The 23,295-nt window shown below is 31.7% G+C and overlaps 2 protein-coding genes across 2 annotated transcripts; both read right to left on the minus strand.

Annotated features, from left to right (window-relative positions):
- Positions 1-7,528: 7,528 nt before the first annotated feature.
- LOC105971354 (pectinesterase inhibitor) lies at positions 7,529-8,235 on the minus strand. Its single transcript, XM_012996203.2, has one exon. It carries the CDS (start codon positions 8,150-8,152, stop codon positions 7,658-7,660), a length of 495 nt encoding a protein of 164 aa, XP_012851657.2. The 5' UTR covers positions 8,153-8,235; the 3' UTR covers positions 7,529-7,657.
- An 8,099-nt stretch (positions 8,236-16,334) lies between these two features.
- On the minus strand, positions 16,335-16,878 carry LOC105971257 (pectinesterase inhibitor). Its single transcript, XM_012996106.2, has one exon. It carries the CDS (start codon positions 16,824-16,826, stop codon positions 16,335-16,337), a length of 492 nt encoding a protein of 163 aa, XP_012851560.2. The 5' UTR covers positions 16,827-16,878.
- Positions 16,879-23,295: the final 6,417 nt, after the last annotated feature.

Here is a 23,295-nt window from a genome sequence, read left to right on the forward strand (position 1 = left end):
GTATTTTTGGAATGAATTTTAGAAAGTATGTGAAGCGAATATTTAGTTAGACTTGTTATTTAATTCTAATAAGAATTGTCACAAGAAACATATATCTTAAGGCCAGGGGCGAGTCCACCCCTTTGGAAGGGTGGATTCAAGCCCACCCTTAAATTACAAAAAATTTCCCATATTATACATATATATCTATTAAGCCCATTCAATATTTATTAATTAGCCCACCCAAAATCAAAATTAATGCAAAACAAATCCCCAATTATTATTAATTAATCCACCCAAAATTCAACATTATGCAAAAAAAAACCCTTTTTTTCTTATTTTTCCCCTATTTTTTTTATTTTGTCCCATAAATCCTAAATTGTTTTCGTGGGAGCTGGCCCCGTACCCCCGAAAATTTAAGCCAATCCTGTATCACATTCCTGGACTCATCACTGCTTAAGGCCCCTTACGTATAAGAAGTATCTTGCTTAAAGTTACTAGGGCAAACGGTAAATAGACCAGTGACAAGGGTTCTTAATTAAAAGAGGGACATTCTATTTTTTTATTTTGTAGATATATCCACACGGGCCACAATATTCAAACTTATTTGTTAATAAGGAAAAAACTTTTATATATATTAAAATTACTCATAACTCATTGAAATCCCAATTCACCTCAATTTCATGATTTAAATCCCTAATTTAGCTTCCATTTCACCAGTTAACCAATTAACCAATTTTGACCCAAAAATCAATTATAACACCACTTTAGTCTCTCCCTGTAAACAAAATTCTGCAACTTTTCTTTTTACCTTTGTTTTTTTTAGTGTTTTTCAGTAATATTATTGTCTTCAGTAATACTACTGTTTGTTACTGTATTAATATTAATAGTATTGTCTCATACTGCAATTTTACTGTTTGAGACATTAATTTTACCATCTCAATGCAATATTACTGTATCAGACAGTAATTTTACTGTGTTAATATTACTATTATCGTCTTGGTCTGCAATATTACTGTGGATATTTATATTACTGTGAAAAACAATAAATATTATCATGTGAAAAAAAACCAATGTTACTGTGAAAAAACACTAATGTTACTGCCACAAAATTGTAGTAAAAATTAGACATAACCACCGGTTCGGTTAGAACCGTAACCGGAACCGAACCAGGGTCAACGGTTTTGGAAGCGAACCGGAACCGGAACCGAAAAAGCCGGTTCGGTTCCGCTTCCCCATTTTTGGAACCGAGAACCGGCAGTTGGAAACGTGGTTAGAACCGGTGGAACCGATTTTTCTGAAAAAAAAAATTATATATATTAATTTCTTGTCAAATTATATATATATATATAACTTATAGTATTTAAGTATTTAAGAAAAATATTTCCAACGGTCAAATTAAATAAAAATAATTTTTTGAAGTATTTAAAAAAAACGTTAAATATGTTTTTGAAACAATGAAGAAGTTTTTTAAGTATTCTTTTAATTTAAAAAAAAAAACAATTAACCTTTTTTGAAGTTTTTTAAAAGTTTTTTTTAAGTATTTTTTAAAGTTAAATATTAAAAAAAAAAATATTACTAAGAACCGTCCGGTTCTACCGGTTAGAACCGGGAACCGAATCGGAACCGAACTGGAACCGGTTTGGAACCGAACAGTAAAGAACCAGAAATATTCGGTTCGGTTCTGTTTTCCTCCAAAATCAGAACCGAAACCGGAACCCGAACTGAACCAAACCGTCGTCATGTCTAAGTATAAATTAATGTCACTGTCAAAATTAATGCTACTGTGAAAACTAATATTACTTTTAAAATTAATATTACTCCAAAAATTTATATTACTATCACTACTAGAAAAATAGGCTATTGTGACGTTCTACTAATGCCTTAATGTGACGTTATTAGAAACGCGTGTCAATATTTTTTTTATTATGACGCCTTAAACTATAATCGCAGTACTTTTATTCATTTTTTTCAATCAACAAAAAATATATTTTGTGACGCTTTCAATAAAAATGCCATAAGATAACGGTACGATAACGACGCCACTTGCAGGGCATCATAACATGGTTATATTAATCGTACAATTCTTTCTCAACAAATTTTTTTTTATAAAAATAAAAAGGAAAAACGTAGAATTAGCGCTCAATATCCACCAAAATAATTCAGATTCATTTTCCCGCTCGAACAAATATTATATTCACCAAAAATTATCATAACCCTTCAATTCCCTCTAAATTTTCTCCTAAACCTTTCAATCAATTTTTCTCTTCTTCTGCCATTTTAGTTTACTCACTTTTCAAAAATTGAACCACATACACTGCCTAACATTATATTCATAAATGTATCTTGTGAAGAACAACTTTCATCTCTACGATTGGATTTTTATTAATATAATTTCTTTGTTTGTATTTTTATTTGTTTATACATGAACAACTTTTAATAGATGAAATCAAAGAGGTGAAATTGTAATATATTCTTATTTATTTTGCAGTAACATGTATATAAGAAAAGCAAACTTTGTTCAGCAAGAGAATGCATAAATGTACCTTGATGTGGAATTGATGGTATGAATTGAAGTTCATCTAGTCGTTTTATTATCCTTGAAGTTCAATTACTAAAAGAAATTTATTTTTAATGACTATTAATTTTTTTCTTATTATATTTGATTCTCTTAATAGGTTATCATTTTTATTATCCGTGTAGACTTTATTATTTATAATGTGATAATTATTTTCACTAGTAGAAAAATGACTTTTTACTATGACCATTAACCGTAGCAAAAGATATCAAATTCGTACTAAAAAGGCTTTTGCTACGCATTTGCTACGAATCTGTCCCGTAGCATATACAAGCGTGACAAAAGTTTTGCTATGGTAAATGGCCGTACCAAATACTTTTTTGCTACGGTAAATCCTAGTATTTACTAGGACTTCGAAATTATTCCGTAGTAAATTGTACATTTTACTACGGTTTTTTACCGTGGCAAAAAAATTCGTAGTAATAAGCAAATTTTCTACTAGTATTTGCAGTCATGGGAAACGTATAGAGACAGTAGGTTGTACGATTGAAGATTGCTTGGCCTAATACTTGGTATTGATCTCTTATGAAAGGCTCTTCGATTTATATTTTATTTATTTATTTGAATTCCATTGATATCTCTGGTTATTTCAATAAGTTACTATGGATAAGTTACTATGGATGCATAAACAATACCAAAGACATTTTTGCAGTGAGTTTTATGGCCAAGTCATACTTTGTTTTGCATGTTTGAAGATTGCTTGCAAGTGTAGTTTGTCGGTAATTAAATCTTAGAAGTTTCTTTTTACAAGAATTGAGAAAGTACCGGTGTTAGTTTTACATGAGATGAATTAAATGGAAAGATTTTATGTTCAAGATATTGGAATGCTTGTTACTATTTTTTTGGGTAAATTACACCCACACCCCTGGGTATGCTTAAATAACTTTAATGTCCTTGTGGTATTGATAAGTACACCCACCCCGCTGAAACATAGTTAGAAACTCTAATGGGATAATACATTGGATATGTTATTTCGATAAATTTCTAATGGACTATTACTTTTATCTAGTGGCGGAGACAACATAGAGTTAGAGGATGACATAGCTTCCCCAACTTTTCTTAAATCGCCCGTTGCTGTTTGTTGTCTCCACCACTTCCTGAAACTGATAATCCGTTAAAACTCTATTGGAATAACGTATCCAATGCATTATCCTAAAAGAGTTTCTAACTATGTTTCAATGGTGAGTGTAATTATCGATACCACATGAACCTTATTTCAGTATACCTCAGGGGTGTAGGTGTAATTTACCTTTTTTTTTTTTTTTTTTTTTTGTTGTAATTTTGAACCATTGAAATGAATGAATTCAATTCAAGAATAAATTTTACTATGCAAGTTTTGTGTAAATGGTTTATGTTTGTTTATGTATGGATTATATATTTATATTATATGTTGAAATCATTGAAGTGTCATTGTACTATTTATAAAACGAGAATAAAATTGTTATTATATTATAAGACAAATAAAGGCTTCAGTACTACTCTTCTAATGGGACATAAAACGTCGCAACAAATAGTTATCAAGACACGTTATAAATTTCTTGAGACACTCAGATGCGTTATTATGTCCACATAAAAGAATGCCTATCAATGTGATACGATATATTAATATATATATCGTTTAATTATTAGATAGTTAGTATTTTTATTATTAATTAATTAGAATAGTTTGTTTAGGTTTATTATATACATAGCCGTGTGTTTAGGTTAGGATAGATATTTAGTATTTTATTAGTATAGGTAATTAATTATCTTTCCTAGTTAGATTAGGATTCTAGGGTTTTATTCTCTTTAAATAGTCGTATTGTGCTAGGGTTTTATTATGCAGAGAAATAATAAAGAAGAGTTTTCTTACGTTTCGTAAAGAATTCTTATGATACTCAAGAGATCGCATCAATTGGTATCAGAGCGAAGTTGCGATTAACACCAACGCTTCGTTAGCAAGGCAGCGATTATATCAAAGCTAAGCTGGAGCAAAGTTGAGATCACATCAAAACTTTGTGAAAATTATGATGTCAGAAACAAGACGGTTGGAGCGATTGGAGAAATCCGTGGAGAAATTACGGATTGATTTTCAGAAATTGCTCGAACAAAGTCAAGGACGACGTCAACGCCATCACAAAAGCCGAAGGGACCGCCGCCCGTCACCGCCACTGCCGATGCCGCTGCCGAGCCTATTTCCGGAGGAAGAGGAAGAGGACGACGATGACTTTTTCGAAGATCCACTGCCGCCGCCAATGCCAAGCCTACCGCAAAAGGAAGAGGAAGATGACGACAATGATTTTTTCGAAGAACCCCAATTTTTTGTGAGTTCACCGAAAGATGAATTATCGGATTCACTTGAGGTAATTTGGGACGAAGAAGAGGAATTAACTAAGGAAGAGAACGAAGAACTACAGTGGATATTGGGAGATTTCCATAGTGTGCAAAAGAAAGGAGACGAACAAGATTTGGTGACTTTGAATGAGCCCCGATTTGTAAAGACGACTGAGAAAAATAAAAGCATGATATTGATTGTGAAGGAGATGAAATTTGAAAAGGCAATTGAGAAGGTCGATTTGTTGGGAAAGAGATTGAGAAATTTAATTCGGGCAGATAGGTTTATCTTTCGAAAAGAGCTCGATTTTTTATCGTGTTTTTTGGAGTTAATTCGGAAGCAAGTCAATGAACAAATCGATGAAGTCAAACATAGGTGGAAACGCAAGGAAGAGGGACCAAATTGACTCGAACCTTGAGGACAAGGTTCATTTCAAGAGGGGTGGTTTGATACGATATATTAATATATATATCGTTTAATTATTAGATAGTTAGTATTTTTATTATTAATTAATTAGAATAGTTTGTTTAGGTTTATTATATACATAGCCGTGTGTTTAGGTTAGGATAGATATTTAGTATTTTATTAGTATAGGTAATTAATTATCTTACCTAGTTAGATTAGGATTCTAGGGTTTTATTCTCTTTAAATAGTCGTATTGTGCTAGGGTTTTATTATGCAGAGAAATAATAAAGAAGAGTTTTCTTACGTTTCGTAAAGAATTCTTATGATACTCAAGAGATCGCATCACAATGTCACAAAAACAATTCATAACATGACGCTTATAGGCAGGGCTGGGACTGGGTTGGGTCGGTCGATTACCAGCCTAAAAATCGACTCATCCGTCAAACCATTTTTGCTCAAATTTGAAAACCGTTGCCTACCCAACCTTTGTGGGTCGGTTGATGGTTGTCAACCAAATATTTGGTTTCGGAATGGGTCAGTTGATGGTTTATACCCGCCACCTAGTTCACTTAAAAAAAATTCAAATTTTGGAGTAAAAATATCCACATTTTGCATAATGCCACGGTGCGATCATCATTTATCAGTTCAAAATAATTAATAACAATTTAACGAAAAAATATAATTAGGAAATTCAAAGTAATTTCAAACATGCACAAGAGATTTAGTAGAGTTTTGTGGGCTTTTTGTTTAAGTTTAGGCATAAAGAAACTGGTTGAAGATTTAGGTCATTTTTTTTTTCCTTTGTTGATTGTTTTAAAATTTAAAATACTAATTATTTTGATAATTTCAATAACCACTTAAGAAAACACGGCCTTTATTTTATATTTTTAATAAAATTTTAATAGCATAGTTGGATAACCGATAATTATCGGTCAACCAACTTTTGATAATATTAGAAACCACCAACCGGCCCATTATAGATGGGTTGGTTGGAATTTTCGACCCGATCCAATTGGTCGGTTAAAAATTGATTATCCGCCTAAAAATATGGTCGGTAATGGGTCGGTTGGTGGATAAAAACCAACTCAGTCCCAGCCCTACTTATAGGCATCGTAAAATCTAGGACTGGGACTGGGTTGGGTCGGTCGATTACCAGCCTAAAAACCGACCCATCCGTCAAACCATTTCTGCACAAATTTGAAAACCGTTGACAACCCAACCTTTGTGGGTCGGTGATAGTTGACAACTGAATATTTGGTTCCGTAATGAGCCGGTTGATGGTTTATACCCGCAACCTAGTTCACTTAAAAAAAATCAAGTTTTGGAGAAAAAATATCCACATTCTGCGTAATGCCACAGTGCGATCATCATTTATCAGTTCAAAATAATTAATAACAATTTAACGAAAACATATAATTAGGTAATTCAAAGTAATTTCAAACATGCACAAGAAATTTAGTGGAGTTTTGTGAGTTTTTTGTTTAAGCTTGGGCATAAAAAAAACAGGTGGAAGATTTAGGTCAATTTTTTTTTTCCTTTGTTGATTGTTTTTTAAATTTAAAATACTAAATATTTTGATAATTTCAATAACCACTTAAGAAAACATGCCATTATTTTATATTTTTAATAAAATATTTTAATAATATAGTTGGATGTCCGATAATTAACAGTCAACCAACTTTTGATAATATTGAAAACCACCAGCCGACCAATTATAGATGGGTTGGTTGAAATATTTGACCAACCCGATCCAATGGGTCGGTTAAAAACAGATTATCCGCCTAAAAATATGGTCGGTTATGGGTCGGTTGGTGGATAAAAACCAACCCATTCCCACCCCTAGTAAAATCTATGTATGTATTTGTGACAAATTAGGCGTCATAATAGTGTAGATTTGGAGACGACGGCTAGGGTCAAACGCTATTATAACAGCCACCTATGTGACAATTTTGCGCAGCGTCACAAAATTCGAAGCGTCACAAGATGTTGATGTAGTGACGTTTTTGTCCATCACGAAAGCCGATCTTTCTAGGATCTTATGAATCTATTGAAATTAATACTTGATAAACTTTGTCGAATAAAATCAAATTTGAAATTGTATGTGTTGTACTTCATATATATTTTATATATATATATATATATATATATATATATATATATATATATATATATATATATATATATATATAATTTTTAAATGTATGGTAGTGTGTGTAGCATCTACGGAACCCTTGTGTAAGTTGTATTTAAAATTATAAATAAAAAATAGAAATATATTATTCAAATTCTCTCATATGCCCTTCAAAAGAACATTATTATTTGTTGGTCAACAAACCAACCGATGCATAAAACACAATAAACAACAACATTTGCTCTCTCCCTCACAAACTATTCGCAACCACTAGAAGCATATCGATGATATCCTGCGCTTTGCGGCTGGCTTGCTTCACATTAGCCGGCTCGCTATCTCCAAACTCGTCGTCGCACGTGCTGACATCTGTCAGAGCCGCCGACCCTTTCGTCTGCAAATCGCCGACTCTAGCTCTGCCCGAGGCCTTCAAGTACGCGGAGCATTGGTTTAGGTTATCGATCGCGTCGCCACAAACACTCACACAAGTGTCGGCTGCCGGTTTCCCCGACCCACCGACCGATTTAGCCGCGGAAATCGTGTCCTGTGTGGCGGCTTTGGCTTTCTCGACAAAGATTTGACCCAAACCTCGTAGATCGGCCGTACGAGCACGTGGGTCGGATCGAAGAATGTTGGTGCATAGAGAAGGGTTTACTGATTTGGCACAAATAGTGCCTATCAAATCTGCTTCACAATTGATGAATAGAAGTGAGAGTGATAGAATGGTCACAACAAAAATGGAAGCCATTTTTTTTTTTTTGGTGTTTTTTGCTTATAGTTTTTGTTTTCAGTTTTAATTTGTGGATTGAGGGAAGGGTCTTTTTATATCAAATTAATTAAATGGAGCATGCGTATAATATAGAATGTTATTTAATAATGGAGATTTTGCTCCCATATTTAGGAAAATTTTGTGGAGTTACGATTATTGAAAATCGTGGATAATCTTTTTTCGGTGATCTATCCATTTTAATATGCAATGCCTTAATGTTGTAGTAGGGGTGCAAGTTGGAGAGCAATATCCAATTTTCGCCGGTTCCAATTTGAAAAGTTCCGATTTTGGAACAACTTTTTTCATTAGACTTCCGAAATTCCGATTTTTTAATTTTTCCGATTTTTTTGGATTGGAATTGGGATTATATAAAATAAATTTGAAATTTCCGATTTTTGATCCGATTTAATTCTGAAATTAATTCCGAAAAATTTCGATTTTTTTCCAAAAATACACCTATTAATAATATCTAGTATATAATACTTACTTTCCGAAAAGTATACGTATAAGTTTTGTTTTAGGATTTTGACATAATTAATTGTTGTTAGAAGTTTTATTGGTCATTATGTTGTGTTTATTTTTATTTTTATTTTTTTGAACTGAAATTAGTAGTTATTAGTTTTACTTTTATCGACGTGGATGTTCTTATTTTTTAAAAATTATGAACATTTTAGAAAATTTCGGCTAGGTTTCGAAATTTTAAAGCTTATGTGTTTTCCGATTTTTTTTCGAAACTCCGAAATTTCCGGGCCTTTTGGAAATGGAATGAATTTTTAGATTCCGATAATTTGTTAATTGAAATTGGAATTGATTTTATACTTTCGATTTTTTTCGGAACTTTTCTGAAAAGGGTAATTGCAATCCGATCCATCCGACTTTCACACCTATGTGGTAGTCACAATTAAAATGGATTCGTATGATGAAATCACAATATTAATTGTGGGTGAACACATCTAACATTTGTCACTTTTTCAAGGATTTCATAATTGGACGCTGAACTTATTTCATATGATCGGAGTTTCCGATGTATTGGGGGCTGCTTTCCTATGTGGTATTCATGGTGATACCGAAGAAAATACTTTATTTGAAGATGGTGATGGTGCAAATACGTACATTTCGTGCTTTTATCCGAACTCAAGCTGAAGAAACTTATTACATGGTCACCGCTGACCGCTTTTGGTCCTAAATCTTTGGGGTTGCTTTTTTTACTAGAGGTTGGTTGAATTTCTTTATGTTATTTGTACAAGCTAAGTAACCGGTTTATGGATGAGTGCTCTTGGAGTAGTCGGCTTGGCCATGAACCTACGCGCTTATGACTTTGTTTCTCAGGAATTTGGCGCCGTGAAAGATCCAGAATCTGGAACTCTCTACACCAAAAACATTCTTTTAAACGAAGGTATTTGTATTTGGAGGGCGGCTCAAGATTAGCCTCATGAAAACCGTATATCCTCCAAGGAGGCTCTACCATGTGGAAACACTTTTTAATGGAACTTCAGGTCACTACAAGAAAAATTAGTTTTAGCAACCAAATATTTAGCGATAATAGAACATAGAGACCAATAATAATTGTTAGAATCCCATGGATTCTAATTGTACGAGAATTAATAAAACTTGTGCCACAAGTTTTCATATACCGTGAGCTAAAGAAGGGAAGAGTCCTTGTAGCTTTTAATTCTTTTAATTTGTCATTAATTGATTTATAATAGAAATTATTCTTCTAAAGAGTTTCCTTGTATTGAAAATATTATTTCCTACGTAATTAAGAGTTTCCTAACCCTAATGGACTCTATTTCCTTGTAGGATTCTTATAACATGTAGAAGTATAAATACAGCAACACGGCGCCTCAGATCTCACGCCTTCTTGGAGAGAAAAAATTACACAGGATATTTTCTTTACTCTCGTTTTTATTGGCGTCTTGCTGGAGAGAAAAAGATTTCTCTTGTCCTCGTTGCTGTTGCGTTTTTTTTTTGGAGAAAAAATATTTTTCCTTTCTTTGTTGCTCCTACAGCTTTTTCATCGAGAGAAGTTCAAGAGAAAATATTTTTCCTCTCGTTTTTATTGCTCCATCGTGATACGTGATTTTCATAGAAAATATACCGGCTTCAAGGCTTTGTGGTGAAGACACCAAGATTCAAGGAGTATCACAAGTTTGCTTCTTCTATACAAAAAGAAGATCGGTTCTTCGGGAGAGGGGCTTAAACAGATCTCGGGAGGAGATCGATCCGCCGACTGAGGGATTCAGCGTTGAAGGGAGTTCAACCGTGCGGAGCAAGGGACGTGCTGCAAATTGAAGATTTATAATTCAGCGTAGTATACAAGAACGGCGTCAACAAAGAGGGAGTCTTTGTATTTTGATTAAGTCCTATTATGGTATTCGTAAAACTAAAAATTAGTAAATTTTATTTGCAGGTCCCCGTGGATGTAGGGTACAGTTGTATCCGAACCACATTAAATTTGTGTCTTGTTTATTTCTGTTTTTACAAACTGTTTCACGAACTGTTGCAACACTTCACGCAACAGTAACGAAAAACTGAATCTGGCACAAATAATTATATCTGCACGAAATAAATTCTAACATTTTGTTGCAACAGTGAAGGTACTTGTATTTATTTATTTTTGTGAGACCAACCAAGATTTGATAGCGATAAATGGGTATTGTTGTTTGTCGAGCTTTCGAGTAGTTATATATATTGTGAAAATGAATATAGTGTTTATCGACTTGTTCTTTAAACAGTCGCCGTAAAATAATGTGAACAATGACCAATTTAATAACAAAATGAATAAAAGTTGCAATAATTTTGTAATTGTCATTAATAAATAATTAATTTGATTGATCATCATATTCTCATAACAATAAAATGGTCACAAATATACACAAGTAGCAACCAATAATAATTTGATTGCCAATGTTAAATTATCTAAAAAGTATTTGCACTGAATTGATATTTGGTGGCTATAAATTAGGGGTGAGCAAATTGGATCCATCAACCCGTTGAACTCGTCAAACCCGGTAAAAAATCACATCGCTAGGACCGGATGGATAGATTCATCTATAGGATTGGGTCTTGAAATGGACAAGATCCGCTGGTTTAGGTCTAAGATGGGGTCAAAAAAAATTAATACCCGTAAAACCCGTTCGCCCCACTATAGAAAACGACGTCGTTTTGTTTATATTATGTTGCATAATAAATTAATATTGTATAATACATGAACATGTCAAAACTTATATCTATAACGACGACATCGTCTCGTTTTGTCTATGGTTATCTATTTTATTCTAAATCTTGTCTTATAAAGGTTTGAATTTAGTTACTCTTTTTTGGATTTATGGTTAAAACGTATTGATTTTGAATTACTCATGACATTTATTGCTGATGTTATTGACGTTTGTTTCAATTTTAAATTTTACAGTTGGTCATTAATTTTAATTTCTAAATAATTTCGCGTAAAATATATAAATTATTAAGGAAAATAACTTTTTTAAATTACGATGGGTTTCGACCCGTGAAGGTTGGGTTCTACATAAACCCGCAATGGACCCGTGTATCCTAAACCCGTCCAAAACCTACAAATTTAGTTCCTTAAAATAAAAAACCGTTGATTGACGGGACGAGTGCGAATTTTGCTAGAACACCCCTGCTATAAAGTATAAAACACCCATGCTATAAAGTATAAATAGTCATTGTAACCTGACAAGACTTGGTACTAGTATAAGCAACCAAAGTTGTAGCCTTTAGCCAGAATTTTATGTGGTATTTATAAATAAATAATAAATAAACCGAAATGTTAAATGTCGTTTCAATTTTACTAATACCGTTTTGACTTCGAACCTGATTTTGACATATTTATATTTTAATTTTGGCAAAATTCGAAACACGAAAATTGTAGTCATTCGGGTTAGTTTTCTAATTCAACTTAAATCCACTGGATTGGATGCCGTGTGACAAAGTTATGCATGAATGAGTCACATTTTGAATTTTAGATACCTCAATACATCAAAGTTGTGGGTAGTATCCATTCATTCATGTATATCTTTCTCGTCCGACATCCAATTTTGGTGATTCAAGTTGGATTAAAAAAACTAACTCATAATACTACAAATCTTATTTTTCGGGTTTTGCAAAATTTGGAATAAAAAATGATCAAAATCACGTTTGAAGTCGAAACGGTATTATTAAAGCTCGAACGACGTTTATCACATCCCATAAATAAATATTAACAGCATCCAATTATTCTATATCTATACTACTTATAAAAGTGCAAATGTTATGGGAGGTTTCTTCCTTTTTTGTGATGACCAAAATGCCCCTATCAAAATTAAAATAATTAATATTAATTTATAATTAGTCTTTTAATGTATGTTTATGAAAATAATTGATATTTAATAGAGAGTTCAATGTATAAAGGCACTGAAAAAGATGAACTCATGTATCTACTAAATGTTAGGTATGCAATAAATTAAAAGAAACTCAATGGTCTCGATAGTTCAATATGAATTTCAATTCTTTCATCTTTTCTTTCTCTTCTCTATTTGTTTTTCGTCTTCTTCTTTTTCTTTGTTTTTTTGTTTTCAGTTCTATGTGTAATAGTTTGAATCCTAAATTGTGAGAAATTGATAGAGTTTTCAAGATTAATGAAGCAATAAATCCTCTATATCAAGAACGGAGCCTCTGTTAATAAAGTTCGTAAGTTATTTTGCCTATTTTTCTCATTTCTATGTACTAAGTTAATTTTTTTATTCATTTTAATTAATTGACCGAATGAAACATGTATGGGTCATATGCATGGGATTATTGATTTACATGGGGATTATTGATTTAAAATTATTTATACTCAGGTAATTCAAAATACGTGCCAGTTTCATAAAATCAATGGTTTATGCATTTGGGTTATTGGTTTAACTTTTATCTACTAAATTTATTTGCAATTACGTTTTATTTTTCCGTTCAACTCTTTATTTATGTATTGGCAGGTAAGATTCATTGTGATATAGTTTGTACTAAGAATGTTATGCGTGAAGTTTATAAGGATCTTTCTATTTCAATTGGCTTCTTCTTGTCATCTCAAATCCACGTATGTGCATTATCTTGGACTCATAATAAAAGTAAGAAAATGTATTGATCCTACAGCTGTTTTATTTGCTTAATCCAAAGGTGATGTTGCATGACTTGAGTTTAGCCAGTGCAATGAACCAATCTCATCAAAGTTGTTAGTCTTTCTCCAACAAGACTAAGCTATACATTTTCTGGAAACCATAATTTAATTTTGGTTTTACGTGGCTTTTGGTATTCCACATTCTGTTTATGAAAATAGGAAGTTGAACTGCCATGTTATTAATCTTTGTTAATGTTATGAATTGTGAGTGGACAAATAGCAAATAATCTGGTAAATGAGCTTTATATTGCTATTGGTAGTTATGCATTAGATGGTTATATTGGATTGTCATGTTTTAGTTATTCCGAGACTTTACTTTCGGTGGCTTGACTACCTCTATTGGTTAGTGATATAAATTTTAGGAGAAATTTCATTCCCTCTTGTACTTTGGCTCGGTATCACTTTAGCCCACTTTTATTCTCGATTACATCGATTTGCCCCCCCCCCCCCCTATACTTGAAAAAATGTCTCAAGGTGGTCCTCACTGTTAGTTGTCAGACATTTGACCTTTTTTATCTAAGCTCCGAAATTACAAAACCGCCCCTCCCAATTAAATAATTATTTAACATTTAAAAAAATAATAAAATAAAATAATAAAAAATTCAAGGACGAGAAAACATAGTTCACAACGTCTGCCACAATTTGTTTTTTTTTTTTTTTAATAACTATTTAACTAGGAGGGGTGGTTTTTTTGTAATTTTCAGACATAGATCAAACGGTCTTAAGGTCAAAGGTCTGAAAACTAACGGCGATGGCCACATTGAGACAATTTTTCAAGTATAGGAGGGCAAATCGATGCAATTGAGAGTATAGGGGGGTAAAGTCATATTCAACCAAAGTACAAGGGGAAAGTGGAATTTACCCTCAATACATTTATGTAATTGTTCTGCTGTTGATAGTAAATTAACGTAATATTATTATTTTTCATTTTTTGTTGTTTTTTATTTTGTTTGATTTGTTGACAAGTCAACGTAAAATAACTGTAAACACAATAATATTACTGTCAACCACATCAATATTATTTATTTTTTTGGGTTATTTTTATGTTTTTTGAGTTATTCACGGAGCAACGTAATAATATTACTGTAAACACAATAATATTACTGTCAACCACATCAATATTATTATTTTGTTTGGATTTTTTTGTTTTGTTTGAGTTATTCACGGAGTAACGTAATAATATTACTGTCTATTATTGTAATATTATTGTGGTTGACGGTAATATTAATGTTGTTATAGTAATATTAATGTCACTCATAGTAATATTAATTCTTTTTGCTTTTTATTATGTCTACATTTGTTGAACGGTCAACATATTAATATTACTCTATTACACAATAATAATGAGCTTTGATGTGTTAATATTACTATGTTAGAGATTAATGTAGCAATATTATTGTGTTAAATTGTAGTATAGTTAATTTTAGGGTAAATAGCACTTAACCCCCTTGTGGTTTGGACATTTTGCACATGACCCCCTTATGGTATGAATTTAGGCACATAACCCCCTTGTGGTTTTGACATTTTGCACATGACCCCCTTATGGTATGAAATTAGGCACATAACTCCCTTGTGGTTTTTAAATTTTGCACATGACCCCTTTATGGTACGAAATTAGCACATAACCCCCTTGAATAGAAAATTGGAAAATACTAAATTACCCCTATCAAGTCAAAAGTTCTTGTTTTAATTTAAAAATAATTATTCTATAAAATGAAAAGTTTAATGTACTTTTTTGTAAAATGAGAAATATAATATATTATTGTGTATTTTCTATTTTACCGCACATATATTTCTTTTAAAATTTAATTTTCATATCAACTTTAGAGAAATGTATTTTTTTTAGATTTTTCCAAAAGAATTAAAAAAAAGAAAGACCCTGTTTCTTAAAAAGATTAATGTTCGATAACACCTATAATATAATATATTATATAGAAAATAATAATATAATATATTTCTCATTTTACAAAATTAAGAAAAACACAATAATATATTATATTTCTCATTTTACAAAAATGTACATTAAGCTTTTTATTTTATAGAATAATTATTTTTAAATTAAAACAAGAATTTTGACTTGATAGGGGTAATTTAGTCTTTTCCGATTTTCTATTCAAGGGGGTTATGTGCAAATCTCATACCATATGGGGGCCATGTGCAAAATTTCAAAACCACAAGGGGGTTATGTGCCTAATTTCATACCATAAGGGGGTCATGTGCAAAATGTCGAAACCACAAGGGGGTTGTGTGCCTAAATTAATACCATAAGGGGATCATGTGCAAAATGTCCAAACCACAAGGGGGTTAAGTGCTATTTACCCTTAATTTTACTGTGTTTAACAGTAATATAGTTAATATTATTGTCAATGACACTAATATTGATGTTTAAACAAAAAAACAAAGATGTTACAGAAAGAAAGGGAAAAAAATATTCCAAAAAGTCAACGTCGGAAACCGGTGGCTAAAAAATCAGGAAGAAAAAAAAGTCAACGCCGGAAACCGACGAGAAAAAAAAGTCAACACCAGAGACCAGCGGTCGACGACACTGACGAACGAAATTGTCCATAAAAATGTGTTTTGGGTCAAAATTGAATAATTGTGAAGTTTGGGGTCAAATTGTGGTTAGATTAAATTAAAGTATGAAATTGGAGCATATTAAAGTACGATGAGCTTTTATAGTCTTTTACAAACCTCTGGACCATGTGTGCACTTTTTTGTAAAAAAGTTTATTGTCTGAATCTATGTATGAATAAGTACCCAATGAACTTATTTGTAAATACCCCATGGAGTAATATCCCACCCTATTATTGTAATACATGCATTCACATGTATATATTATGCATAACATTCACATCTTTACATGATATATTTAAATGTTATAAAACTATTGAAAAGAGAAAAAAGAAAAAGAAAAATATTTTATTCAAATTATCTATTGTGTTCTTTATAGATTTTTTTTTTTTTTCTGATCAAAACGCCAACTAAAAACACAATAAGAGAACATCTCTACAAACTATTCGCAACGACAAGAAGCATGTCGATGATATCCTGCGCTTTGCGGCTGGCTTGCTTCAGATTAGCCGGCTCGCTATTTCCAAACTCATCGTCGCACGTGCCCACATCCGTTAGAGCCGCCGAGCCTTTTGTTTGGAGATCACTGACACTCGCTCTGTCCGATCTCTTCAAGAAAGTTGAGCACTGGTTCAGGTTATCAATTGCGTCACCGCAAACACTGACACACGTGCCAGCTTTGCCTCCGCCGATTGAATTTGCAACGTTGATTGTGTCCTGTGTGGCGGCTTTGGCGTTTTCGACCAAGATTTGTCCCAAACCTCGAAGATCTGCGGTACGAGAACGAGGGTCCGATGTAAGAATGTTGTTGCATAAAGAGGGGTTCGTTGATTGGGAACAAACATTTCCTATCAAGTCAGCTTCACAACTGATGGATAGGATAGCTAAAGATAGTGATAGAAAGGCACAAAAGAAAATTGAAGCCATTTTTTTGATTTGATTTATTTATTTATTGTGTTTTTTTTTTTTTTTTTTTTGGATTTGAGCAAATGGTCTTTTTATAATGGTTTAATAGAGCATACATATATATAATATATAATGTAATTTGATTGTGTTCCCAAATTTAAGTTTGTGGATTATTGGAATTGTTGGTAATCTTTTGGTGATCTATGCAACTTATGTAATGCCTTAATAATGTGGTGGTCATATATTGCAATGGATTAGTGTAATGAAATTCATCACTATATTAAATGTAGGTAAATCCATTTCACATTATTAGACTTTTAATGTTTCGTATTATTTTTCTTTTTGGAAAGATTATTTTGTTCTAAATTAATTCTCATTTTAGATTTTCAATGAATTATTAATTAAATTAGTTTTAATTTTATCCTTTTAATTATTTAACTTGAAAACATTAATCTCAAACTTTTTTAGAGATTTTTCTATTTTTTTTCTTTTTTTTGCTACGATTTATGCACATTTGTATTATTTTTTTTAATATGCGTGCAAAAACTCAGAATGATATTTAAATTGGGACAAATTATGTCCATTGATTGAAAATTGAACTTATGGTGCATCCATCCTCCTGATCTCTTTTGACTTTTAGCAATCTTGTTTTTATGGTCCACTAGTATTTTTAACAATACAAATACATATATTTATACATACAGTGATCAGATTTTTATAATCTCCAAAGGGTAAATATAAAGAAAAATATCATTTTTAATATTACAAAACTGAACCAAAAAGTATGAAAAAAAAAATATTCAGTGCATAACGTGAGATCAACTAGTCCAACTAAAACAAAAAAAAAAAATTATATCTCAAGCACTACAATTAGCTAATATTTTTTTACTCGTTAAAGTTATACTCTAGTCAACAGAACTGAGCCTCATCAGAAGGTTGGTTAGCAAATACTTCTCGCACGTCCTTTTTGCTCATTAAATTACTAGCATATCCAAAGTTTACTCAAATGGTGGTATTCCAGAGAGGCTAGTTAACATCTTCAATGTTGCTGCAATTGTTATCTTCGTGAAGAGTGTATAAGTGGTACTACTCGTGTTTTTCATAAATTGTAGAAGATAATGAATATCTTCGGCTAATGATGCTTCCCCAAACATCTTTTTCTTGCCTTTATGGCTTTCTCCAATGGATTTTCTCTTGAGAGTTGAAAATGACTGTAGCATAATGTTTTTGGCAATATCATCTTCTTCATTGATTTCATGATTTGTATTGTATTCATCTACTCCAATATAATGTTGCCATCACTATTGTCAATTTCCACATGTTCTTCAACTTCATCATACTCTTCATTATTCTTGAACAACTCTTTGTTGTTGTCAGTTTCATTCTGAAGTCTTCGGTTTGATGCTCATGCTCTTTTCCCGTAGCAGCAACATCAGAAAATAGTTTTTCACAGTGAAACCAAGTTAGTGATTATCTTTGTTCATAAACTTGTTACACTCCCCATTTTCATGCACTAATAAAGTGTACAAAGTTACCAACGACGTGATAAATAAAATATATAAGTATTTGTATAAGATTGGTGTTGGAAATATACTCTCAGTTTTTGAGTCCACCACTCATCCGAAATTTCAATTGAGTTCGTCAAGGAACCACATCCGATTCCAGTCTCTTAGTGCATTAATTTCTTAAACAACATACAATCTTTCTTCAGAATTCCAGTGATCCCAAAGTTGCTCATAAACATAGTTTTTTTCCTGTCACCTCATTGAACCTCATAACCAAGTTCTTACACCCACTGGAATTGAAGTGACTATTTGACCTATTGTCTTTCCAATTTTTTCCTCACATCAATAAACTTAATATTCATAAATTCATTCCACCTTCTAGAGGATCTCCCTTCACACTGCTGATTTATTTTCCCTAAATTCTTACTTTTGCCTTTACCCAAAATTGTATTATTCTAAACTCTTTTGTATCTGTTATACTGATTCTCCATCTAGAAAATTTATTATCAGTAATAAAATTATCTCAATAAATTAAATAACTATATAATATTACATTTGCATCAAACAACTTTGCTCTTCGGAGAATTAAATATTAGACTATATAAGGAATATACTACATATAAAGGCAAGTAATTCAAACTAATGGCAACCATTTTCACATGAAATAACTACATTTGCTTGCGTGACATATCAAAAGAGAAGAACCCATAGTTCATAGAATATAGTGACCCATGATGAACTAGAACATTTTCAAATCATCCATATGTGAAATATAAATCCCATAAGCAAAAATATACAAGCATCAAAATAAAAATAGGTGATGACGCCACGAATCAAATAATCTCATAAAATGTGCATAAGCATAACATAACAAAGTACGAATACCTTTCGTTGCAATAACAGTTCTCGCGTACTAACCGGGTAACAATCAACGAGATGAGATGCAAGAATAAGATTATTGTCCAGTAGGGTTTCACCGAGATGCACGGGTTGTTGTCCAGAATTCGTAGGGTTTAAGAGAATACGTAAAAATATTAGAGACGCTTCAAACCACTGGGGCAACTCTAAATAAATTTATAAAAATTAAATAAACCAGATAAAATGATTACAATAGTTATACGAATAATGTCAAATAAATTATATAAATTAATAATACATTTTCATAACAAAAACTATATGTATTTTATGTTCAAATAAATACTTTACAATAAAATTCAATCATAAATATAAGTAACATCTATCATTAATTATGTAATATTGATAAATTTATTTATAGTAACTTTTTTAAAACATATAAACAATTGACTTAATTAAATATAAATAAAAAATGCATGAGTTAGTGCTAGTTAATATATAAACAAATAAGTTAATATATATATATATATATATATATATATATATATATATATATATATATATATATATATATATATATATATATATATATATATATATATATATATATATATATATATATCCATTTAATAATATATACAGCAAATTAAAATAAAGAAAAAAAATTGGTTTTTAAATTGACAACGATTATTTTTTGTTGTCAAATCTCTTTGAGCATATACAACGAAAGCTTTCGCTGTATTTCGTCACTTATTGGCGAAAAAGTAAATTCATTGCCGTTATAAATGTATTTACTAAAATATTACATCTTAGCAGAAAGAAATACTCTTTTGCAACAAAAAAAAAATTGTTTTCTTACATTAAATTTGTTGCAAAATATATATATTGATACTATTCACGACAATATTTTTCGTTGCCTATGAGATTCAATGGCAACAAAAATATCTTGTTATAAAAACATTAATCTTTGGGCACAAATACTATATTTCATTGGTAAAATATGACTAATGGGAACGAAATTAATCTTGTCGATAAAGAAATCGTTGCATGTTTTGCATTTTCTTGTAGTGAACTTATTTTTTTTAATTTTTAAGATCTTTACGAAAAAAAAAATACAAAATACTTTTGAAGATCTTATAAGCTCTTAAACATTGTACAAGATGTCTTTAACATCCAATAATCTTAACCAAACACCCTCTTAATTAGCCTTAATACAGTGCCTCGAATCAGGCCCGGTTCTGAGGGGTGACGAGAAAGGCGACCGCCTTGGGCCCCCGATTTTTTACGAAATTTAGGGGCCCCCGATTTTGAAAAAAAAAATCTTTATATTATAATAAAATTTATTTATAATATTTTTATTTAAGGCCATTTTTTTCCAAACTATGATTTACCTAATTAATTTTTTTTAAAGAATATATAAAATAAAACATAAAATCTATTAAGAAATTTTATTTTTTTCTATTTTCTATTTTCACGTAATATCCCCTTAACCTTTTTCTCCTTATTTTCTTACCTTCTCTCTTTATTTTATTTCTCTCCTTTGCCTCATTCACGTTCTTTTCTCTAACAAATAAATTGAGGGTTTCAATTTTTTATCATGAAAAAAACAATCAAATACCCTAAGGGCTTTCATATCCACCAAATTTTCAACTCCTAATCTTCAATTCTAGATTTTGAAACCGCAAATTCTCACTCATCTTCTTAAATTTCAAAACCAGATCCCGCAAATTTCATTCTTAAATTCCAAAATTCAGGTCACCAAATTTATTGATCCTGTTGTTATTACTTTCTGTCAATTGTTGTTTTTCTACGTTTTTCCGACCTCTACCCAGATTGAAATCGACAGGCGGCTACAGGCTACATCTTCATTATTTGGTATACCATAATATATTTTTTCTTTTTTTATGTTGATCAATGGAATAAAAATATATGTTCATGTTATTCTCTTTTTAATGAATAAACTATGAAGGACTAATATTTCAATATATTTCTTGTATTGAAAGTGATATTTTCATTATATATTGTAATTTATAATACATATTTTGATGAGTTATTTTCTTGTTTTGGTACAGAATTTCTTATTGCCGTGGTCATGGGTCCTACACCTAAAGTATATCCTTCTGGATGTGAAAAGAGAAAGATGAAGGATAAACGAGACGAACTTGACCAATCTATGAAAAGAAGAGGAGGTTTGCATAGATTTTTTGATGATAAACAAGTTAATAATATAGAAATAGTTGAAGAATTGGTGAACGGGATGTCAATGACAGTGAAACAGTGGAGTTAGAAAATCCAACTGTAGATGGCAAACAAGAAATGAAAACAACCAAGGATGGAGGTGACAATGATCCACAAGTTGAACAAGTGCTCAGTGACCAAGTAAGTGATGATCAAATCAAATGGGACAAACTTGATGTAAAGACGAGAGACTTTTTGGTAGAACGAGGCCCTGTAAGAGATGTGGATGATGATTTGGTGTACCCTCTTGACGATTTTTGTAGACATTTCTCTTCTACTCATTACGTCCGACAATTTCCAAATGGAGAGAGGCACAAGAGAAAGTGGTTAGTTTATTCCAAAATTGCTAATAAGGTCTTTTGTTTTTGCTGCAAATTATTCAAGAATGAGTCAAATAATACTCAATTGGCGACCAGTGGTTTTAAGGATTTGAAAAATCTTGTTCATAGACTACATAGTCATAAAGGCAGCAATGAACATATTATTTGTATGAGTAAGTGGATCGAATTGGAGATGCGGCTAAAGAAAAATGAAACAATTGATAAAGGTTTGCAAGAACAAATTAATAGAGAGAAAGATTATTGGCAGCAAGTATTGGTTCGAATAATTGCACTTGTGAGAACTCTTGCACAACAAAATTTGACATATAGAGGGGATAATGAAACACTTCATAAATATGGAAATGGAAATTTTTTGAAGTTCATTGAAATGGTTGCAATGTTTGATCCCATAATGCAAGAACATGTTCGAAGAATTGAAACAAAAGAGATTCATTACCATTATCTCGGTAACAAGATTCAAAATGAATTGATTAATTTATTGTCTGTGAAGTCAAGAGGGCTATCGTGGAAAAAAAAATACTTCTCTATTATACTTGATTGTACGACTGATGTAAGCCATAAAGAGCAAATGACTCTTGTGATACGATGTGTGGATGTTACTATAAGCCCAATAAAAGTTGAGGAGTTCTTCTTCGAGTTTCTGAAGTGAACTAGAAGAGGTATTAGATACTCTTGAGCTAAACATCAATGATATAAGAGGTCAAGGTTATGACAATGGGTCGAATATAAAGGGAAAACACAAAGGTGTACAAAAGAGATTACTTGATCGAAATCCAAGAGCTTTCTACATGCCATGTGGTTGTCATAGTCTGAATCTTGCACTTTGTGATATGGCCAGTTGTTGTCTCAAAGGTAAAAACTTTTTTGGGGTTATTCAACGAATATATTGCCTATTTTCTGCTTCAACAGAACGGTGGGATATTATGAAGGCTAATGTTATCGGTCTTACTCTTAAGCCATTGTCCAAACACGATGGGAAAGTCGTATTGAAAGCGTGAAATCATTGCTACGACAAACCGAAGGAGTTAGAAATGCTTTACTTGAGTTGGCACACAGCGATGAAGGTGGAACAATAACTAGTGAAGCTGAAGGTTTGATCATAAATGAATTTGAAAACTTTGATTTTTTTGATGAGTTTGATTATTTGGTATGATTTATTATTTTTTGTGAATAGTGTCAGTAAGACACTTCAAAATGAAGACATGCATATGGATGAAGCTTTGCGGCAGTTGAAAGGACTCATCATTCTTTTTGAAGAGTACAGAGAAACAGGTATTTAGAAAGCCAAAAAACAAGCTCAACTTATTGCCACAAAATTGGGTGTTCAACCCGTATTTCGGACGAGAAGGGTAATTAAAAGAATAAGGCAATTTGACGAGAATGAGAATGAATACACACCCCAATTTGCAGAAGAAACCTTTAGAGTTGAATTTTTCATGTTTGTTATTGATCAAGCTCTTACTTCATTGAGACAGAGATTTGAAGATTTTCAAAAGTTTGAAGGACAATTTGGATTTTTGTTAGATTTAAGGAAGTGGAAATTGGTAGACG

Source organism: Erythranthe guttata, chromosome 3, assembly GCF_056151865.1.
Source record: "Erythranthe guttata isolate IM_541 chromosome 3, IM_541, whole genome shotgun sequence".
In the NCBI taxonomy this organism is placed as follows: Eukaryota; Viridiplantae; Streptophyta; class Magnoliopsida; order Lamiales; family Phrymaceae; genus Erythranthe; species Erythranthe guttata.

Bases quoted from the DNA above. Each gene is read 5' to 3' on its own strand.
- LOC105971354 (XM_012996203.2), bottom strand. From the start codon at position 8,152: ATGGCTTCCATTTTTGTTGTGACCATTCTATCACTCTCACTTCTATTC.
- LOC105971257 (XM_012996106.2), bottom strand. From the start codon at position 16,826: ATGGCTTCAATTTTCTTTTGTGCCTTTCTATCACTATCTTTAGCTATC.